At 37.0% G+C, this 22,024-nt stretch overlaps 1 protein-coding gene across 8 annotated transcripts in view; it reads left to right on the top strand.

Moving 5' to 3' along the window:
- Nucleotides 1–22,024, top strand: part of LOC126185115 (catenin delta-2) — a 491,417-nt gene that overhangs the window by 371,047 nt on the left and 98,346 nt on the right. For 6 of the 8 annotated variants that reach the window (XM_049927926.1, XM_049927927.1, XM_049927930.1 and 3 more), the window contains one exon: nt 14,521–14,586. The exons of 1 other annotated variant lie outside the window; for it this stretch is intronic. In XM_049927926.1, coding sequence (XP_049783883.1) covers nt 14,521–14,586 — 66 coding nt within the window. Of the gene's footprint in view, nt 1–7,761; nt 7,847–14,520; nt 14,587–22,024 lie in introns of all 8 variants that reach the window. One more of the 8 variants, XM_049927931.1, reaches the window with a different exon arrangement.

Raw genomic sequence — 22,024 nt, 5'->3', positions numbered from 1 at the left:
CTCCCCCGTTCCATGACTCCCTCACCCCTCCCTCTCTCCCCACCACTCTCCTCTCCCCTCACTCCACCACTCTTCTCGTCCCTCCCCCTGTCATTCATTCACTGTGTCTCCAGTTTGCAAGTAATTGTTTACTGTGTGTAAAATTGTACTATGTAATTTGCTACAGTCTGATTGTAAAAGTGCAACTAGGGTGCTCATTATTATATTTCCCCCTTTCATTAGAATTCAGAGCACTGGTTCTTCATTCTTATTACCTTACTTCTTGTGCCACCATTGCTCAGTACAACTGTGCCACAGGCATAATTTCTTTCTTTCTGTTTTCTGCCACCAAATCATTATTCTCTACTCTAGACAAAAGTCAAAGTCACCCATGGCTGCTGGTGGCCTTTAATATTGTTCAAAGATGGCCTTTTAGAAACCCCCACCCTCCAAATTGTCAGTGTAAGTAGCCTCAGATTAATTTTATTGGATAAAGTTTCTTAGGCTAGTAAATGTTCTACTAAGACCAATTCTACTATTATGGCTTCTTCAGATTTCTGTAACTATTTTGATGCACGAGATTCCACTTTTTTTCGACTCTGTTAATACTTCTCTTCTTTATTCTGAACAAGATCATTTTTTCCAGAACCTTTGGAGGCAGAAATGTAAATGTTGTTTCAGCTAGTTTCATCATTTGTTTCCATTCTCTTTTAAGCCAATTTGTAGTGATGAAGACATTGTATCTCTCAGCATGATCAAAATTTTGTGCTTTTGGGTGTAGAGCCAAGTTGTTGTTTCCATTCTGTGGATGCAATGGAACCCTCAGGTTGGCTGTAGATTCAAGAACACAGCATTAAACCACTGTAATTTTACTTGGGAGGCATAGGCCTTAAATCAAAATCCAGCCATTCTGATTTTATTTTCTATGCTAGATGTATCTATCTTGAGTTACTTTTTGCATAAATTTTAAATCCCTGCACTGCTCTTGTTCATTAGGTAATGCTCTGGTCTGTCTTTCGCTCCTGACATGAGTAAAATTATTTTAAACTTGAGGCTTCTCAGAAAATGTATAAATATGTTATTATTATTGTTCGTTGTTATTACGGTACTGTGTTTGGAGATGAACCATTAGACATGTTTGTTTAATTTTTATGTTCAGTGTTCTTGAGTCATGGGTCATACAGTTGTAGTACTATTCTGCACAATGTGGAGCTGTGACACAGTGTTTTATTCTGAAATTGTTAATTTAAGCATGCAAAGGGAGCCAGTGTTATGAGTGTAGTTAATACATGCTTGGAAATAAATGAGCCAGTTTTATGAGTGTACTTGATACATGATTGGAAATTAAATGTTGCATCAAATGAAAACCATTTGTATTGTTAAATAAAGAACAACCACCTTCAGTCACTATAATGATTTTATTTCATGCACAATGCATTTTGAACTTTGGAGGCTCATCTTCAGGTGCTTTGACAGTCTATATTGATTGTTTTTCCACATTTAGGTGAAGTATGGTCGTGGTAAGATTACAGTGGTATATTACAAAGCAAGCACATTGTGAATACAAGTTTACAAAATTAATACAAATCGAAAAGTAGCTTACTGTTTCCAGTGGTGGATACATGGTTTCTGATGTGCAGTTTATATAAATGTATACACTTTTTGTTGTACAGCTCATTTTGCAAACACAAGTGAAAACAAGTCACAGATGCTGCATTTCTACAGATACACAGACATTATTATTTCAAGGAGATATAAAATCATTAGTTATGCAGGATATCATTTCCAAAACAAATATTTATGAACATGTCAAATGTGGATAATGTTTTCAAATGATTGCACTATTAAATTTTTTTCATTAGGAAAAATAAACTTTTAAAATTACTGAAAAAATGGTAGCTGCTAAACCCTGTTTGTTCACTCAACGTGTTTTCATAAGATTTTACTTTGTGTAACATTATTTCTAATTATTCTAGTTGATCAAGTTTCTACCATGATTTATGAACTCCAAGAACACACTAGCATACAAACTTTCCCAGTTATTAAACAATATCCTCAGGGAATTTTGCACTCTTGGAACAACATACTCAAAAAAGTAACATGAGTTGACAACACTCATCAAAGGTGTAAAAATCCCCAGAGAAGTTAAATTTGCCTCATCTGACATTGTTAATTTTATTCACATACGTGCCTGTCAAAGAGACAATTGAAATTTCACAGAAAACCTTGTCAAACACAAAAAAACTAAGCTTTCCAGAGATTTCAGAGGGGGGTCAATCTGATTGGACTAGTACTATCCCATAACTACTTTTCTTTTAATGGTAAAATCTACCAACAGAAAGAAGCTTTAACTATGAGTAACAACATGTAAAGCTCCTGGCTGACATATTCACCAACCACTTAGGAAATAAATTTTTTGAAGGGGAAAAAAAACTTGTTTGAAAAATTTTATATTACACAAGATATGTGGATGACACTCTACTCTTATCTGATGGCACGAAAGACAAACTTTGAGCTTCTTACAGTATCCATTTCACTCCACAATAAAATAAAGTTCACAACTGAACATAGAACAAATAAATTCATAAATTTCTTAGACCTCACATGGAGGGGAGGGCCTCGTCCTGAAGAAGATATTTTTAGAAATATCGAAACTTAGGTCAAGGGCTAATAAATAAACCTTTTCTTGCAGCTGGTTGGCTGATTTTCTTTCAACCTCTTCAGATTTACACAGTTGCAGATTTGCAGCCATGTTTAAAAATTTGAAAAGCTTTTTTACCATGGTTTTCTGTGTCTAGTACAGTTAAGCTGTTGTGGATGTCACTTACTCTGTGCCTGTTAACGTACATGTGGTTGGCTATTGTGGATTTGTCAAAGTAGTTAAGCCTAAAAGCATCAGTGTGTTCTTTGTATCATGTATGGGAAGTTCTTCCTGTTTTTCCTATTTACAACGCAGAGCAGCTGTTATGTTGTAATTTATATATTCCACTATATTCTGTTATTGAGGTGTTTGTGTTTACTGTGTGAGGTAAATCATGATCAATTTTGTGGTTTGTGAAGAATGCTATTTTAATATTGGTGTTTCTAAATAAGTTAGCAATTTTTGTGATGCTGTGTCTAAATCGGGAATACTTCTGAAGAAATGTGCTGTGTCAGTTTTTATTCTTGTTGTGCTTCTGTTCCTGATGTTGGCCTGTATTTTGTTGGATAGTGTGTCCACAGATTTTTTTTGAATACCCATTGTTTACTGTAGTTGCTTTGGTCATATCAATTTCTTGTGTTAATGCTTTGGGTTCCAAAGGTAATGTGTGTGTGCGCCCTGTTCTATATGGATCTAAATGCAGCACACGTGTGTGTGTGTGTGTGTGTGTGTGTGTGTGTGTGTGTGTGTGTGTGTGTGTGTGTGTGTGTGTGTGTGTGTGTGTGTGTGTGTGGATAGTGTGATGATTTATGTATTGTGATATCAGTGCAGATTGGTTTCCTGTAAAATTATGTTTTTGTTGTTCATTAACAATTGTGAGGTCTAAGAAATTTATGAATTGATTTGTTTTGTGTTCAGTTGTTAACTTTATTTTATTGAGGAGTGAAATGAATACTGTAAGAAGCTCAAAGTTAGTCTTTCGTGCCATCAGATAGGAGTAGAGTGTCTTCCACATATCTTGTGTAATATAAAAGTTTTTCAAACAAGTTTATTTTTCCCTTCAAAAAATTGATTTCCTAAGTGGTTGGTGAATATGTCAGCCAGGAGCTTTACATGTTGTTACTCATAGTTAAAGCTTCTTTCTGTTGGTAGATTTTACCATTAAAAGAAAAGTAGTTATGGGATAGTACTAGTCCAATCAGATTGACCCCCTCTGAAACCTTTGGAAAGCTTAGTTTTTTGTGTTTGACAAGGTTTTCTGTGAAATTTCAATTGTCTCTTTGACAGGCACATTTGTGAATAAAATTAACACTGTCAGATGAGGCAAATTTAACTTCTCTGGGGATTTTTACACCTTTGATGAATGTTGTCAACTCACGTGTATTTTTTGAGTATATGGTTCCAAGAGTGCAAAATTCCCTGAGGACATTGTTTACTAATTGTGCAAATTTGTACACTGGTGTCTTCTTGGAGTTCAGAAATCATAGTAAAAAACTTGATCAACTGGAATAATTAGAAATAATGTTACACAAAGTGAAATCTTATCAAAACACGTTGAGTGAACAAACAGTGTTTAGCAGCCACAGTTTTTTCAGTAATTTTAAAAGTTTATTTTTCCTAATGGAAAAACTGGTTAATAGTGCAACCATTTGAAAACATAATCAACGTTTTACATATACATAAATATTTGTTTTGGAAATGATATCTTGCATGACTAATAATGTAATGACTTTATATCTCCTTTGAAATAACAACACTTGTGTATTTGTAGACCTGCAGCATCTTTAAATGTGAAATTCTTTGACTTGTTTTGACCTCTGTTTATAAGATATGCTGTAGAATGAAAAGTGTATGTATGTATGTATATAAACGTGTGTATGCATACTTTGCTTCAAAAACCATGTATCCACCACTGGAAACAATTATTTTTCAATTTGTTTTCATTTTATAAACATAATCACAATGTGTCTGCCTAATAATATACTATTGTAATCTGACCAGTACCAGAATTAACCCAGATCTGAAAGATAATCGATGTAAACTGTCAAAACACCTGAAGCTGAGCCCTACTGCTCGAATTGCATAATGCACTGAAATAAAATCATGATTGTGACAGAAGGTAATTGTTCTATATTTTACTAAAGTGATACAGTCACAGAAAAAACACTGACAGAAATAGGTAAAAGTAAATTAATATTATTTGTTGTGCACATACAGCTGAGAACTATGTCACCTATCGAGGTAATGTAATCTCCCTCTTGGTCAAGCAAAGTTTGCCACTGATTTAAAGGTGCCACAATTCATGTAAAAAATTGTTTAGTTGTTGGCACAATCATTTGTACACCACAAAAAGTATATTCCACCCAAAGCTTTTTTGATTGTCCAAATATGTGGAAATCATTTCAGTAAATGACTAGTGAGTATGATGGATACAGGTTATGTACAAACTTCGGGTTTGTGAGTGTTACAGCTGTTGCAGGGGCCCTGTTTGGTCATAACAATGGCTGACAAAAATGTGTGCCCTATAAAGTTGATTGCAGGATGAACATTTTCTTTTTAAATCTTTGTCCAGTGCACTAGTGATAGTGGTTCCTCATGCTGTGCAGCCCTCCAAAATTATGCCAAAACTTCACTGCTGATGGCTGTGTTTATAATTTATTTTGTTTTGTTAATGGTGGTAGTGGAGCTGGGTTTTGTTCGGCGTGAAAATTAATATAAAAAAGTCATCTCCACCACATTAAGTTACCACATAAAAGTTGAAACTTGCTGGCAGATTTTTAACTGTGTGCCATTCCGGGAACTGAGTGAGGTGGTGCAATGGTTAGCATGTTGGACTCACATTTGGGAGGAAAATGGTTCAAACTTGTGACCAGCCATCCTGATGTAGGTTTTCCATGATTTCCCCAAATTGCTTCAGGCAAATGCTGGGATGCTTTCTTTTAAAGGGCACAGCCAACTTCCTTCACCATCCTTCACTAATGCGATGGGACTGATAACCTGGCTGTTTGGTCCCCTTCCCCAAATTAACCAACCATTCTGGGACTCTAACCCAGTACCTTTGCCTCTCATGGGGCTATCCATGCACAGGTAATGAACCCTCTAATAGTTTTACTTCCTCTAGTACCTCTCGCCTACCTTCCAAAATTTACAGAAGTTCTCCTGCCTGCCTTGTGGAAGTAGCACTCCTAGAAGAAAGGATATTGTAAAGAAACAACTTACCCTGGATAGCCAAGGGGTAAAGAACATGCCTGCAAAGTACATAGGTTCAGAGTTAGTCCTGTACCACCATACAGTTTTAATCTGCTAAGCAGTTTCAAATCACTGCACTTTCCACTGCAGGTAGAAAAATTCATTCTGGAAACCATAGACTTTGTTCACAAGCATCAAGAGGTCATTGTTTCAATTCAGGGGTAAACTGCCTGGTAAATCATCGTGCAGGCAGGCTCTTTATGAAATTGATGCACGTCATACACATTTTAGTGTGTTTGAAGTATAACGTGCGAGTAATATAACTCGGTCACTAATATAAGGTGGATACAAGAAGTTTCTGCAGTGACATCCATTGTCACGTGATAGGTTCCATCACAGTGGCTTCAGTTCCTGCATTATTTCCCCGAGTCACAATTAAATTTGTGTGAGTTTACGAGGAACATTGGCTACAGATTTTGCCATTTGTGATCTTTGAACAATACTGGTTTGCAAAACTTCAGGACAGCAGTAAATGATGTGTCACTGCCAAGTAACTTAGCTTGATGAAGCTTTGGTCAATACATAGAAAGACTGTTACAGTATAGTACAGAAGGTAACTGAAAAAAATGTGATGAGACAAATAGGAATGACAATTTTATTCGAAGACAATAATTACATTGAAGTTACACAATTTATGAGTGTCCGCAAACCTTAAAAAATGGTGGGATGTGGTTCTTAATAGAGTGTATGATGACCACAGGTGGCAGTGCGTGCTCTGCAACATGCTCCCATGCTCACCATAAGGTTGGTAAAGAGTTCATACTGGTAGGACATTCCATTCCTCATTCAATGTGGTTGACAGCTGCTGGATGGTCGTTGGTGCATGTGGGCATAGTGCCATACGTCTCCCAATGCATCCTGCATGTACTCGATGGGATTTAAATCTGTGGATTGGGAAGTCCAGTCCATTCACCAAATATCCTCTAATTCCAAGAGCTGCTCCACCTGCACGGTTCAATTGGGTTGTGTGCTATAATCAATATAAATGAAATCTGGGCCGAATACACCCCTGAAAAGATACACATGGGGAAGGAATACAATGTCAAAATAACATTGACTGGTTAGTATACTATGTTGTGAGATGTGGAGACCAGTATTCCCATGCAACATTATGCCTTCCCTCACCATAAAACCTGTACCACCAAAATGACCATATTCAACAATGTACCTAGTTGTATTATTTGTTCCCTGTGCGCTCCATATGAGGGTGACGTATTGTGTGAAAGTTACTTTCATCATTAAGTTTCGCACACTTGTGTATATTAGTATGGGGCACCCTAGTGAGCATTATCTGTAATGAATTTAAATTAGTTGTTTACTATTCAGAAAAAAAGAGTGAGTGCTTTTCATCTCTGGTTCAAGTTTCTAGTGGGATAGCCATTGTATTACTATTCCTGTGCTGGTGTTTGTCCATTTGCCCCATGTAGTTACTTAGTGAACGTACAGTGCACTACTTGAAACATGTTTAGCAACTTACTGGCAATGTTACTTTTTTATTACATGTATATGGTTTTCGTTTGAGTCACCTTTTTTGTATTACTCTGCTAATGCAGTTTGAAAATTTTATCACTGAATTCATTTATTTATTTTTGGGTTTTGTTAAGAGTAAATCTTAAATAATGATAGTTTAGCTGAGAACTCAGAAAAATCCAAAAAACAAGTTGACAAGTGGGGATAGTCTGATGTCCTACATATTGATATTTTGATGTAATGAATCGGACTTGTAAATGTATGGCACATGTGTCTTACAAAAAGCCCTCAGAATGGATACCATAAGACAACTGAAACTAATAGTAAATTCCCAGATCTTTTAGACGTCACTCAGGTGTCATTAATGAAATGGCATTCTCTGGTATTATAGTGTTTTTGTTATCACGATGGAATTTCTGCAGGTTGAAAATGCAAGCTTCCATTACTACTGTACGTGAAGGAAAAGTGTAACACTGAAGCAGCCTGTGGCCACGTGATGGGGGAAAGGTAAGCTAACGAATGAAAGAGAAAACAAAAAATGGCAAATGTGTTGAGCATTGCTTTTTTACAGCACCTGGGAGAGCTTTACTGGTTGATGCTGCTACCCTTTGCTTTTGGTCTTGGCTAATCTGAAAACATTGGGCAAAAATTACTTTCCCAAGTAGCTGTAGTGGTCACTTTTGAGGTGGTGGTATAGTGTTTGCTAATGTGGTGGCTCTTAAAATTATGTGGCTACATACATTCTGTTACTGTCAAATACACAAATATGGCAAAAAAATAAATAAAATAAAATAAAATAATGCGGCAGTGATTGGAAAAATTTAGGTGGAAAAAATACACATTCTGTTCATTCTTGTTCTGGTGCCTGTATTTTGAAATTTAGAAACTTAGATAATATGGTGCATCAGCCCAAATTGTTTCCTTTGCATGAACATCTAAGAATGATTGGTTTCTTCTAAAGATATCTCTGGTTAGAAAATGTTTAAGGTTTGCTTTCTTCAGGTTCAATTGCCTCTTCTTTAAATTTTTCTTGCTTTACAAGAGAACTTGGGATACCTTAATGTTTGGCTTCTCCTATCATTATGAAGTTTTGTTTACTTTCGGCTTTTGTTAATGAGAAAGTATCCATGGAAGGACTGCAAATACAATTAAGAAATTTTTATGTGAACTTGATTTGGATTCTGTGGATGGTAAACTTTATTTGGCACATGCAGTAAAGTCACAACAGCATATTCTGGCTCATGTTTTAGGGATTTTTTTTTATGTCAGAGTTAGAAGGTCTTGTTAGGTATAGGACAGTTATTGAGGTATGTACTAGCTTAACTGGGTGCAAATGAGAATGAGAGAAATGGGGGAAGTGTCAGTGATAGTTAAGAGGTATGTATGTAAGTAGCTAACAGTGAATACATTAGTAAAGATGACCGCTGCATGAAACTCCGTTTTCCGTAGAGACCTGCTGCCATGTGTCATACACACACACACACACACACACACACACACACACACACACACACACACACACACACACACACACACTAGTAGCTTAGATACTCACAACTGTGGGAGTGGCAGTCTGTGAGTAAACATTGAAATAATAATAAATATTATTATTATTATTATTATTATTATTATACCAGGTAATTCCATGTGGCTACCCCAGTAATCCTACCAGAGAAAGGGGGCCTGCAATTTAACATGGAAGCCAAACCCTGTATTGTTCTTAGATAATCTTCACATCATTATGAGGTGATGACTGGGTTAAAGGCAGACTGAAATTCTCCACCTTCTGACAAGTATTTCGTCGTGCGACCTTTCGGTTTCCAGGCATGTGCCTTACCACTAGACTGCCAAGTCTGACAATACAGAAATATAAAAGAAACGAAGGCATGTCATTTTAACCCTGGAGTTCGAGTGACTTTCCTCTCTTTCATGGTATTATATCCCCCTCCCCCCCCCCCTCTCTTCTCCTGTTCACTCTCTCTTGTAGTATTAAATGTTTCTGTCAGCTTTCTATGTATTCACCCAGAGCTTGGCGAGTATGTATTTCTGTACCAACCCTTATTATTTTTCATCTTAAGTCTCCCATTTTGTATTTGTATTTGTTTAGGATTGAAGACCTGATGGTATAATGGAAATATATTATGATGTAGTCTCTCTTATAAAGAATTGTTAGATATTGTGGTAGAGGAACACTTATTATTTACATCATTCTCAGAATGCAGTGACATCTCAGATAATTTTCAAAATTATTTTTCCTTACTGCAGTACTGTTGTCGGTGTTGTCAACAGATTGTCTTATTTACCAGTACGATGTTTCTGGCTGGACTTCGGTGTTCAGTCGTCAAGCTTCCCATCTATGACACTTACACCATGTTCATTGCAATATCTCGGAAGTTCTGCGTGATGAGGTGGCATGTAGCAACAATAGTTAAGGGTAGTTTGATGTTCTTGTCTGTTTGAGCTTTATAAAATTTGGATAGTATCCAGTTTATTTTGCTGTTGTCAGTAGTCATTCTAGGTTATCACTCATTAATGTGTATTATGTTTTCGATGGAACCTCAGCAGATCATTAGTTGTGGGGTTTGTGTAGCAATATAGACCTATTGCAGTGCCGCAAACCCTTCCACAATGTTGACAGATGTTAACATCGACAACAATTTGCAGATGATTGTTAGAGTGGCCACACACTCATTCCTTTCCTTGAAAGAATTTTTCTCACAGTGCTTATGATATTTCTCCAAGGAAATTGCATGCCTCCTATGTGTGGCCTATCCACCTCTGTAGCTGAGTGATCCACATATCTGACCACTATGCAGATAACCCAGGTTTGATTCCTGTTACTGCCTGGGATTTTTCTGTGGTGGGAGGACTGGAAAGGGGTTTCAAATAAAAATGAGACAGAGGGGAAAAAGTAAACTGTTTATTACTTCAAAATTAATAACCATAACTGTTAATGCATTATTCCCATGGTGAGACAAGGTGCACAATACCTTTGTAGAAAAATATTTGCATTTGCACTTGCCATTGGAACCATGATTGTACCCAGGCTTACACTTCTTCGTCTGAGGGAAATTGATGGCCACAAATGTCTTTCGTTAGGGCTCTAAAAATATGGAAATCTTCTTGGGAGAGATCAGAACTGTGTGGAGGATATGTAAGGACTTCCCAGAGAAACATCTGCAGCGTACATGTAACAAACTTGGCAACACATGAGTTTGTGCTTGTTGCAAGTACACTGAAGAAGGTTCACCAGAAGGCCCTTGCACATCCTCCATACCTTCCTTATCTCTCGCCATGGAATTTCCATATTTTTGGAACCCTTATGAAAGACATTCATAGCCACTGGTGTACTTTCTCCATGAAAACATTGCCCTTCTTGTCTCACAGTGGGAGAAATGTGTAAAGAGCTATAGCAGTTGCTTTTGAAACACTAAAAAGCTTACTTAATTTTTCCCATATGTCTCATTTTCATTTGATTGCTCCCTTAAACTTGGATGAGAAGTAGCAGCTCCGTTGTCAAGAAAGCTGACAATGGCTGGGAGAGTAGTGTGCAGATCCCATGCCACTTCTTACCACATCCAAATGACACCATTAACAGAGAATGATATGACATAGCAATTGGTTGGTCTCGATTGGCCCGTCTGGGCCAGAACAGGAAGCATTGCTTTTTGTACGTGGTCCAAGTTACGCTTAGTATTGCAGTAGACAGTTACACTTACAGCTGAGTCCTAGCGCTGATGTTACAATTATCGGAAACCCTATACTGTAGAAGACCAAAAGTGGTGGTGGTTGCAATGGTGGTACATCTGAGGCAATGTTGAATTTCAGCATCAGTGTTTTCACAAGTTCTACACACCACAGAAGCTCACCATTGATTGTGGTAAAGAACAGAAAGAAGTATCCTCCCAAGTTCATCTGCTCCTAACGGATACACCAGAATCAGCCAAAAACTTTCTCATTAGAAACCTCATTGCCTGAGTTAGAACAGTACACCATGGTCTAACATGATTGATAATGATGTTGGTGATAGTAGGTCCAATTCACATGGGACCTTATTTACCAGATGCTTAGAGTGGAACCTAGTTATCACAAATACCTTATATCGACAAAAGGATGAAATTAAAATCACATAACAACATTGTTAGTCCAAACAGTGGCACCCAATCGCTTATGTAAATATGTGTGGCCAAGATCAACATGATGTACATATCGTAGGTGCTCTAGGAATTGCAGGAGTCCTGAATAAACCATCAATTGATAAGATCTATGGTAACACTTCATATCCACTGGCAGTGAAGGAAGCAGGGAAAATGCACGAGGCATACATTGAACATCTCCTGGATGATGATGTCAATGAAAAATTCCATCATCTTCTGAATAAAAAGCTTCCTAATGAGTAACCAGGAAACATTGAAGGGCACTGGTCAACTTTAAAATCTGTGTTTCTCTCAGCTTTTGAATATTTAATAGGTAATACCAAGAGAACTCATCCTCTTTTTTAATGGCCAAAACGTTTTTGTTCCCATGAACAGTAAGAGCAGAGCGCATATTGAATGGCAGAATCACCTTATTCGTGCGTCCAAGACATCGCGTGATTAGCAAACCGAGGCACGAATAAAAGAACTACTGAATCAATCATGGATATCCCAAAATTGCAACATCTGGCTGAAACCAAGAGCTTTGCTACTGCAGGGCTACCAATACAGCATATGGCCCATCAACTCAAAGTCTCAATCCCATAAGGTCTAAGAATGGCACCATGCTTTTGAGAGAGAGCTGTTATATAAATGATCACTGGAAGGAAAACTTTCAAGAACTTTTAAACAGTGATAGGAACTTAGATGATGTGAAATTTTATAAAGAGCCATAGAGGCATGTTATATTGCTGTGATTAATACATGAGATTGTCATTTATCCCCTTTAGAATTACTTGAATATAGTAATTTTTTGTCTCTTGACTTCTAGTTCCTGTTCTGCTCAAAGGACATTATTCTTACTCTGAGTCAGGAAATACACTGGACTCCCAACCTTGTCATTATCTGTTTCTGCAGAACGTTTCTTGCTGTTAATACTTGGGTGAGGTGTAATTCTTGTGTTTGTCTCAGCTGTTCTGCTCCAATCTGTCAGTCATTTTAGATGTATTCCATTTTATAAACTCTTATGACTACTGTAAAAAAACATGGGGCTTCTCTTAAATGATATGGCAATGACAAAACAAAACTTACTATCCAGGAAACTGAAGTCGACCAACTCTACATTAAGCCATTGTAATGTGACAAAACCACATTTTGTGCAAATAAAATGAAATGACATGTAGAAGCTATAATTGTTGTGGCTATATTTGCATTTTACACTTTCTTATGATTTGCCTTTATGATATTAAATGGTAGGAAGGATAATCCCCATCAGTTTATATTTCACTGTGGTTTTGTTTCACTGTAATCTTACTTTGTTTTAGGGTTCTGTACCTCAATAGGTAAAATGGGGCTCTTGTAAGGTCACTTTGTCTATCTATCTATCTATCTATCTATCTATCTATCTGTTCAGGCCAATTTTGCCCAGGAATGGGTGGAGGTATCAAGCTAAAAGTTACAAATACTAACATCTACAGTCCCTTGGCAGTGTAAAAAATTTAATCTCCCAAGTCAGCGCAGCAGCTATTTATGTCCACATACTATGATAATCGCAAATTCCCTCATGGAAACTGTATAGAGTAACTGTCTATACACACAGTTAAGTTTGTACAGAATCCTCAGAGCACAAGTCCTGCTCGCATTTGGCCAGTTTTTCTTTGATACACATAAATATCACATATTTCTGTGTATACTCATGGCAGACCATACCCAATTCAGTTCTGTACAGTTATCAGACACAGGCTTGGGCTTACTCTCTAACCATTATGATACCAGAGGGTTGCAAAAATATAACACAAAAGAAAAATATGAATTTTGTAGGGAAACCTACACATGTTGTGTCCATGCAAAATATCTAAGTTTTGTGTAAAGATTTTGGAAAATGTCATTACTCGTTTAGGTGTCATTCATATAAACTCAGTCAGAAGACTAAAATCATCTACTGGTTGAACATTGTCTATCTACATAGAGAATGATAAAGGAAAATAAATATTGTATACATATTGTGATGCAATATGACCTACGTTCTATGCGAGAATAACTTGATTCAATTTGAGTATATAAATTTGGTCTTCATCGTATTTCAGTTTTCCTGCATATTTTTATGAGCCTATTTTATGTGCTAATATGGGTTTGTGAGCCCACAGTTCTATTCTTCTGGTGCAATTTTTTATAACAGTAGCTGTAGATCTTTACTTTGAACAGCGCCACTATTTCGTTTAGTAGTTGTGTAGTATTAAATGTCTTGTCTCAGTACAGTCACTGCATTGTTTTTTGCGTGTTTACGATCTTCTAACATACAACAAATGATAACAAAAATTGTACTGCAAAAGTCCCATTGTCATCCAAAACAGTAGAAATGTGGGCCTGTTGTGTTCAGAGGTATCTTATGGCTACATAATATTAAATACATTTCATTTCCAGACTAAAGGTAACACTAATGAGCATTATTCTTCCTTCTTCATGATGTTCTATTTTCATATGATGACTAAAACTACTGGAGTAAATCTTCTGTCTGAAGTTGAAGTTGATTGTAAAACATGCTTCGAGATAGCATTATATTTCTATTGTAACAATATTCCCTGTCACTGAAATTTGTTTCCTGACTTACAGTTTGGTTCCAAAATTCGTCTTAGTGTGACATAGCATTTTCCTGTTTATGAGAACCCTAATAATTTTTTTGTGTAATGTGGTATCGGAGTCAGCATTTGATTGTATTGTGGTTTCTTGAGCCACATTTTTAAATGTTTCAAGAAAGGTGGAGATTGATGTATGTCTATTGTTGCGGGAAGTGGATTGTGGAATGAGGTAGAAAATAATAAATGGAAGCTTGCATTGTTGTATAATGTTTTTCTTTCCACTTATAATACTTTATCGAAGATTTAAATTACCATGAAGTTTGATGCATCAGCAGTCTGCATGTAGGGAAGCAGTTTAACTGCTATTGTTGATTTTTTTTTTTTTTTGTTAAAACTAAACTGTAACTATTTAGGCATGGCTTTACTAGCCCAAAATCTCATGGGTCTTGCTTTGCATTTGGCTACACAGGCTGGTGAATCGGCGGATAGAACAGCGCCAAGAGCACAGCATTACTCACACGGAAATTACCCAGAGGTATTTGCATTGCATGATGGTTACTGAGATGTCATTGGTTGTATCATGAAATCAGCGTTTTGTTTTCAGCAGCTTTGCATGCTATCTATTTTGAAGAAATCTTTGCCTTAATCTTTCAAACAGTATTGCTTATGTGGCACTTTGGAAAGTGGGTGATGATAACAGCTGAAGAATGTCAGATAATGGTAAATGAACATACTGGAATATTTGTTCTCTAGTAATTATAATTTAGGTGCTTTGTACTATCTTCCTGTTTTGGGACATGTAATTGTTTGTTTTGTAGTATGTATTGTTGTGGCCTTTAGTGTTGGGGTAATTTTTGAGTGAGTAAAGAGTCTAATTATGCTTATGCTTGTATGACTAATTTACTCTCAATCTATGCTACACTTTTTGTTTTCATATTTTGTTCTTTATGGCATTACTTGCTTTTACAGTTTTGCGTTTTGCTGTGTTTAAAAAAAAGAATTGTTTTGCACACAACATTATGTGTAGATCTGCAGGTCTAGGGAAGCTTTCCTGATACTTTTTGCTAGATTTTGGTTCTTTCAGTCCTAAAAATTTAAAGTTATAAAAACAGATTTAGATTTCAAGAAACACTGATTAAATTTACTCTGTATTCTATCTACACTTCTGATCTGCAAAATAATTGATTTACATGGTTGATCTGCTTTAGAGACGTAACTTGATATCCATTTTATATTCCACTACTGAATATCAATCATGTCATATTTTTGTCTTAAAAGTGTTAAATTTTTCCCAGTAAATTCATATTTATGTTCACATTTTTAAAGGTACTATATCTCATTGTTCAGAAACTTTCTCCTCCACATAGCTGCGATTTACTACAGGCTTTAATATCTGAGTAATCTTACAGTCTTCATGCAGATGAACCCACAGGCTTCAAATGGAGAATTGGATATCTTAATCACGTATACCATTAATGGGGCATATGAAACCATTAGATTTTAATTTATAATTCATTGCTTCTATGAGAATATTTGGATACAGTACTATGACCTAAATAATGTTCAATTGAAATATGACAGCATGTTCCTTTATGTAAGATTTTTTGTTATTTTATATTCAAATTTGCATTACTTTTCAGCTGTTTGTTGTTGTAGAAATGCAGTGGTGTTTTAATAGATCTTGGAAAAAAATAGTGCACAGTATTCAGCATAAACTACCCGTATATATTTGGTAAAGTGTGTTTGTCAGCTAATCAAATTTTTCTGTAACTTCATAATGCAGACTTTATAAAAGATCATGGTGTGTGCGTGCGCACACCAGTCAGTTTGCAATATAATCAGGAAAGTGTCATATTCCTGTAAGACCTATTGACAAAGGTGGAGTTGAATGTTCAGCTACAACCACAATATGAAATTTTTAGGTATGATTGTTTTCTTTGTGATGATAACCAGTGTTACTTTAGTATTTATTGAGTGCAGAAGGCAATTGTTGATAATATTATGTGGTTTCACAAATTTTTGAAGAAAAATATGATGTTAGAATGGATTCACTTATTTATGCTGTATGTTTCAGTTGAGTAGTATAAAGGAAGGTAAAAAGTTTTCGTACTATATAATAAGAGCTGTGTATTGTGTTCATTGTCTGTGATAGTAGGGGACAGTAGAGAAATATTTGCTTCTTTATTTCTGGCTTGAAACAGATAGAGCTGTGGCCCTGTAAAGTCTGCAAATTGACACATCTAAAAATGAGGTTCAGCTTATGCATAATTTGTTTAAAACATCCATAATATTGTGCAGTTACTTTCCCACTATCCATAATATATTGATCAGCTTATCACTGCTGCATTGTCTCTTCCTAATCTGTTATTCCTTACAATGCAATTGATATTGTACCACTAATTCCTTCATATTTATTCTGTATCCAGTTTTATAGACCTATTACAATCAAAATAAACAGTGTTAAAGAGCATCTGCAGGTGATACCATCTAAATCACATAATATCTCGCATATGTATCTATCATTAAAATTTGAGATTTTCAGAAGACTGGACAATCATGGACAAATTGTCCATATATACAAAGCTTAATGTCTAAGTTTGTAAAGGTCTTCTGTAACATAAAATGGAACTGTTAGACATTACTACACAGATTAAATAATTTGAGATTTTGCTGCTGTTGCTTGATATCTTAACAATAGTAAAATCTTCAAACTTTTTGATGCAACGTTGTTCTAAATTTATTTACATTTAGGTGCCATTGCCAGAGGACTGTGAACTTCATAGGTCACTAGCTCACATTAGCAGACTGGTATTGCTCTGATAGAGACCTCATTAACACAGTGTATTGGTAGTATCTAATACATTTATATTAATCTGTAGGGGTTCTTTGTAATGGCAGCAACTACATCTCACTTATTCTGTGCTTTTTTTCCTGTCTGTCAGTGTTCTTATCACATTCATAGATTTAAATAGCCTCTTTCAATAAAAGAGCTTTATAGTTGGCAACTGTATTCAAGTTAGTCGGTGATAGTGTCGGAAGTTCCATGCGGCTTTTCGCGGATGATGCTGTAGTATACAGAGAAGTTGCAGCATTAGAAAATTGTAGTGAAATGCAGGAAGATCTGCAGCGGATAGGCACTTGGTGCAGGGAGTGGCAACTGACCCTTAACATAGACAAATGTAATTTACTGCGAATACATAGAAAGAAGGATCCTTTATTGTATGATTATATGATAGCGGAACAAACACTGGTAGCAGTTACTTCTGTAAAATATCTGGGGAGTATGCGTGCGGAACGATTTGAAGTGGAATGATCATATAAAATTAATTGTTGGTAAGGCGGGTACCAGGTTGAGATTCATTGGGAGAGTCCTTAGAAAATGTAGTCCATCAACAAAGGAGGTGGCTTACAAAACACTCGTTCGACCTATACTTGAGTATTGCCCATCAGTGTGGGATCCGTACCAGATCGGGTCGACGGAGGAGATAGAGAAGATCCAAAGAAGAGAGGCGCGTTTCGTCACAGGGTTATTTGGTAACCGTGATAGCGTTACGGAGATGTTTAGCAAACTCAAGTGGCAGACTCTGCAAGAGAGGCGCTCTGCATCGCAGTGTAGCTTGCTCGCCAGGTTTCGAGAGGGTGCGTTTCTGGATGAGGTATCGAATATATTGCTTCCCCCTACTTATACCTCCTGAGGAGATCACGAATGTAAAATTAGAGAGATTAGAGCGCGCACAGAGGCTTTCAGACAGTCGTTCTTCCCGCGAACCATACGCCACTGGAACAGGAAAGGGAGGTAATGACAGTGGCACGTAAAGTGCCCTCTGTCACACACCGTTGGGTGGCTTGCGGAGTATAAATGTAGATGTAGATGTAGATGTAGATGTGGAAGTAGTTCCTCCTAACATACTGGAATACATACGTTGAGTTCTGCCACCATGAGACCCTTCTATCAAGCAATATGAATGCAACACAGTACATCACTTGTTGTTCATTCTACCTTTGGCCATGATTTGTTACCATGGAAAATGCTGAGTTGCACTGAGTCCACATTAAACTGTAGATCCCTCTCTAGTTGGAAGGTTGGCTCAACTTAAAGGCTGGAGGCAAGCAAGGGGATACAACACCCAGTAGGACCTTGCTTAGCAGAGCACTGCAGTGTTTATAGACAGCTTTACTTAAGGGAAGGTAGATGACCTTAGAAGCCTTTTTATGCTACTGCAGTGTTGGACATTCACATAAATGGAAGTTGGGAAAGTGCCCAAAAACTCTTGTGTGAGTGACAGATGACCTTTATATAGTCCATTCCTTATCACAGTAAAAGTACTACAGAACATGGCAACATGTACATATTTGCAGGCACTCTCCTAGGACTTTAGTGAACTAATCTTATTATGCTCGGCATCATACTGCTATCATCCTCTCAGACCTCGAGAAGAATGTAATAATTCTAATTCCAAAGAAAGCAGGTGGTTTTAGGTGTGAATAGTACAGAATAATCAGTCTAATAAATCACAGCTGTAAAGTACAAAATAAAATTATTTATAGAAGAATGGAAAGACAGGTAGAACCTAATGTCAGAAAAGATCAGTTTTGGTTCTGGAGAAATACGAGAATATAGGAGCCAATACTGTCACTACTGCTTATCTAAAAAGATACATAGAAGATGCTTACACCTACGTTTATAGAATTTGTAGATTTGGAAAAAGCTTTTGATGACATTGACTGGAATACACTCATTGAATTCTGAAGATAGCAGAGAGAAAGTGTTGAGAATGGAAGGTTTTCTACAACTTTTACAGAAACTGAACTGCAGTTATGAGACAAAGAATGTGAAAGAGAAAAGTAGTTGAGAAGGTAGTGAGACAAGGCTGTAGGCTGTCCCCGATATTATTCAATCTATAATAAGCAAGCAGTAAAGGAAAACAAAAGAGAAATTTGGAAGGGGAGTCAATGTTTGGGGTAAAGAAATAATAACTTTGAGGTTTGCCAGTGGTGGTGTAAGATGTCATAGTTGGCAAAGGACTAGGAAGAGCACTTGAGCAAAATGCATACTGTCTTGAAAATAGATTATAAACAAAAGTAAAACAAGTTGGGAAAGAGCCCAAAAACCCTTCTGTGAGCAACAAATTACCTTTTATACATATCATTCCTTATGTAGCCTCATTATCTCAGGTTATGCTGAGGGAATTACGTGAGGAAATAAGGCAGTTTTGTTACTTAGGCAGCAAAATAAGTAATGACGGCTAAAATTGAGGAGTATGAATTGCATCTGGCAATAACAAAAAAGTGTTTCTGTGAAAGAGAAATTTCTTAGTAGTGATTGCAGATTTAAGTTTTAGGAAGTCTTTTTCTAGAGGCATTTGTCTGGAGTGTAGCCTTGTACAGAAGTGAAATGAGGGCAGTAAATGGTTTAGACAAGAAGAGAATAGAGATTTTTTAAATGTTGTGCTGCAGAAGAATGCTGAAGATTAGAAGGGTAGATTGAATAACTAATGAGGTAGTACTGAATTGAATTTGGGGGGAGGGGTGCAGGACAAAAATTTGTAACCTAATTGTACTAAAAAGAGAATTGATTGATAGGACATGTCCTGAGTCATGGAGGAATTGTCTGTTTGGTAATGGAGGGAATTGTGAGTGGTAAAAATTGTTGAGGAGAAACAAAGGTGTGACTATAATAAGCAGGTTCAAACATATGGTCAGGGGGACTTCAGAAAGTAATTTACACATTATTATGGCAGGTCAAGTAACTTATTGAATGCTGCACTACACTTCAAAGGACACACATACATGATGCTATTCTTCAACATAGTCAGCAAGTCTCCGTAAACCATGGTCAGCACTTTCTACCAGTTGTTCATTTCCTCAACAATAGAAATCCACTCCATGGTCACAAAGTCATTCAGTAATCACTGTGTGAATGTCCACTTTGTCTGAACCCCCCCCCCCCCCCCCAGATGTTCTTCCAGCTTACCAATAATATGGAAATCGTATCATGCAAGATCTACACTTCCCAATCAGCATCACCCACATCTATGTGACTTCTGTCAAATTGTTGCCACTATTTCACTACGACAGGGCACAACATTGCATTTGGTTCATATATCACGAGAAGTTCATGGTGAATATTTGTGCAAGTTAGATGTTTCACTTACAAGAATCTTACTGTCCCTTGTACTTCAACTTTGGATTATATTTCCATTTGTGTGCCATTTCACTTCCACACTGTGATGCACCTGTTGCCTGTATTGCAACAAGAACTGTCTCCGTAGGAAACCTGGAATGTGTACGCTCTTATTACAGTGACCCATTCTCACTGTGTGACAATCTTAGTGAGGGACAACATGTGTAACTTACTTTGTGAAGACACTATGTAGGGTGCAGTAACTATACGAAGGTTGGTTAATTGGGGGGGGGGGGGGACCAGACATCAAGGTCATCAGTCCCACTATGCAAAGATGAAGAGGCTTGCACAGGATAGATTAGTGTGGCAATCCACATCAAACCAGTCTTTGGACTGAACACCACAACAATAAACAACAACCGTCAGCAGTTGATAAGCATATAAATAAGATACTGCTTCTGTACTTCCATTATTTCCTCTGCCTATTAAGCACGTACTCTTGACATGTTAGTTATCCCCACCCTCCCTCCTCACTGCTCCCTGCTCACCCAATTTTCTAAACTTTCCTCTTACCCGAAACTAATTAGTTACACTAGCAGTAAGGTGCAAGAATGCACATACATGAGAACATAAGTACCAAACATGCAATAACAATGCGGGCGAAATTAAATTGCATTTAAAAATGTACAGTATTGATGTTTGATTAAATTGTCTGTAATAGTTAAACTCCTCAGGAGCACTTTGGCCATGTACAGTAATTCTCTCCAGAACTGAAACATACTTTCTCAGTGTGGCACAATTAATTTGTGTTTCCTTACACAAATTACCATATGCTGTAAGGCTGAGGTGCCTGTCTTCCACATGATGTGCAGTAGCACAGAGCTGGAAACTGACACACCATTTTCTCAGGATATCTCCATCAGGAGCACTCATAATTTAAAAAATCCATAGAAGTAGTGTTGGAATTCTATCCCAAAAGCCTTAAAATCTGCAACAGAATTCATAATGGAAGTGATACCATATTTTCTCCCAATGTCTTACACACTTCTCCCTCATATTTATCTCATGAGTGGTCTTTTAATTCTACCAACGCAAACATTTTAAAACAAATGTTGTTATCTCAGTAGTTACCAATAAAAACTGAAAATTTGTGTTTTTCAGACTTGCTTAACTGTTTCTGTTGGTACAGTTCTGTTTAAGTTTGTATGTTTTGCTCTTTAGTCAAGAATTCCTTCTTCTATTTGAGGCATGGTCCTGAGGGTCATAAGCTTTATGAGGGCTAATAATAAAGTTTTAATCATTGCCACAAAAAATGAAGCTACAGAATAAATTTTTTGAAACTTCCTGGCAGATTGAAACATTGTGCTAGACAGGGACGCAAACCTAGGAACTTTGCCCTTTGTGGACAAGTGCTCTACCAACTTAATTTATCCACACGTGACTTATGACCTGCACTCCCTCCTTCACTACCACCAGTATCTCTCTCCTTCGTTCCAAAGACCGTGCAATTTCTCCTACATGCCTTGCGAGACACACTCCTGGAAGAAAGGATGTAGCAGAGAACTGGGTAAGCCATAACCTGTGGGATTGTTTCCAGAATGAAGTTTCACTCTGCAGCAGCAAGTTTTACTCTGCAGCAGCATGTGGGCTGATTTGAAACTTCTAGATAGATTGAAAGTGTGTACTTGACCAGAACTTTAGTGTGAGACCTTTGCCTTTTAGTGGGAAAGTGCTCTACCAACTGAGTTACTCAGTAGTTGTCAACACATTTGTTGGCACTACCCTTTTTTGTTTCCTTTCTGTGGTTGCTTTTTCATTTTTTTGTTTCTCCCCAGATTTATGTAAATAA

The sequence above is a fragment of the Schistocerca cancellata genome, chromosome 4, assembly GCF_023864275.1.
Source record: "Schistocerca cancellata isolate TAMUIC-IGC-003103 chromosome 4, iqSchCanc2.1, whole genome shotgun sequence".
NCBI lineage: Eukaryota > Metazoa > Arthropoda > Insecta > Orthoptera > Acrididae > Schistocerca > Schistocerca cancellata.
Note: the sequence above shows the minus strand (reverse complement) of the source record. Positions and strands in the feature narration are given on the sequence as shown.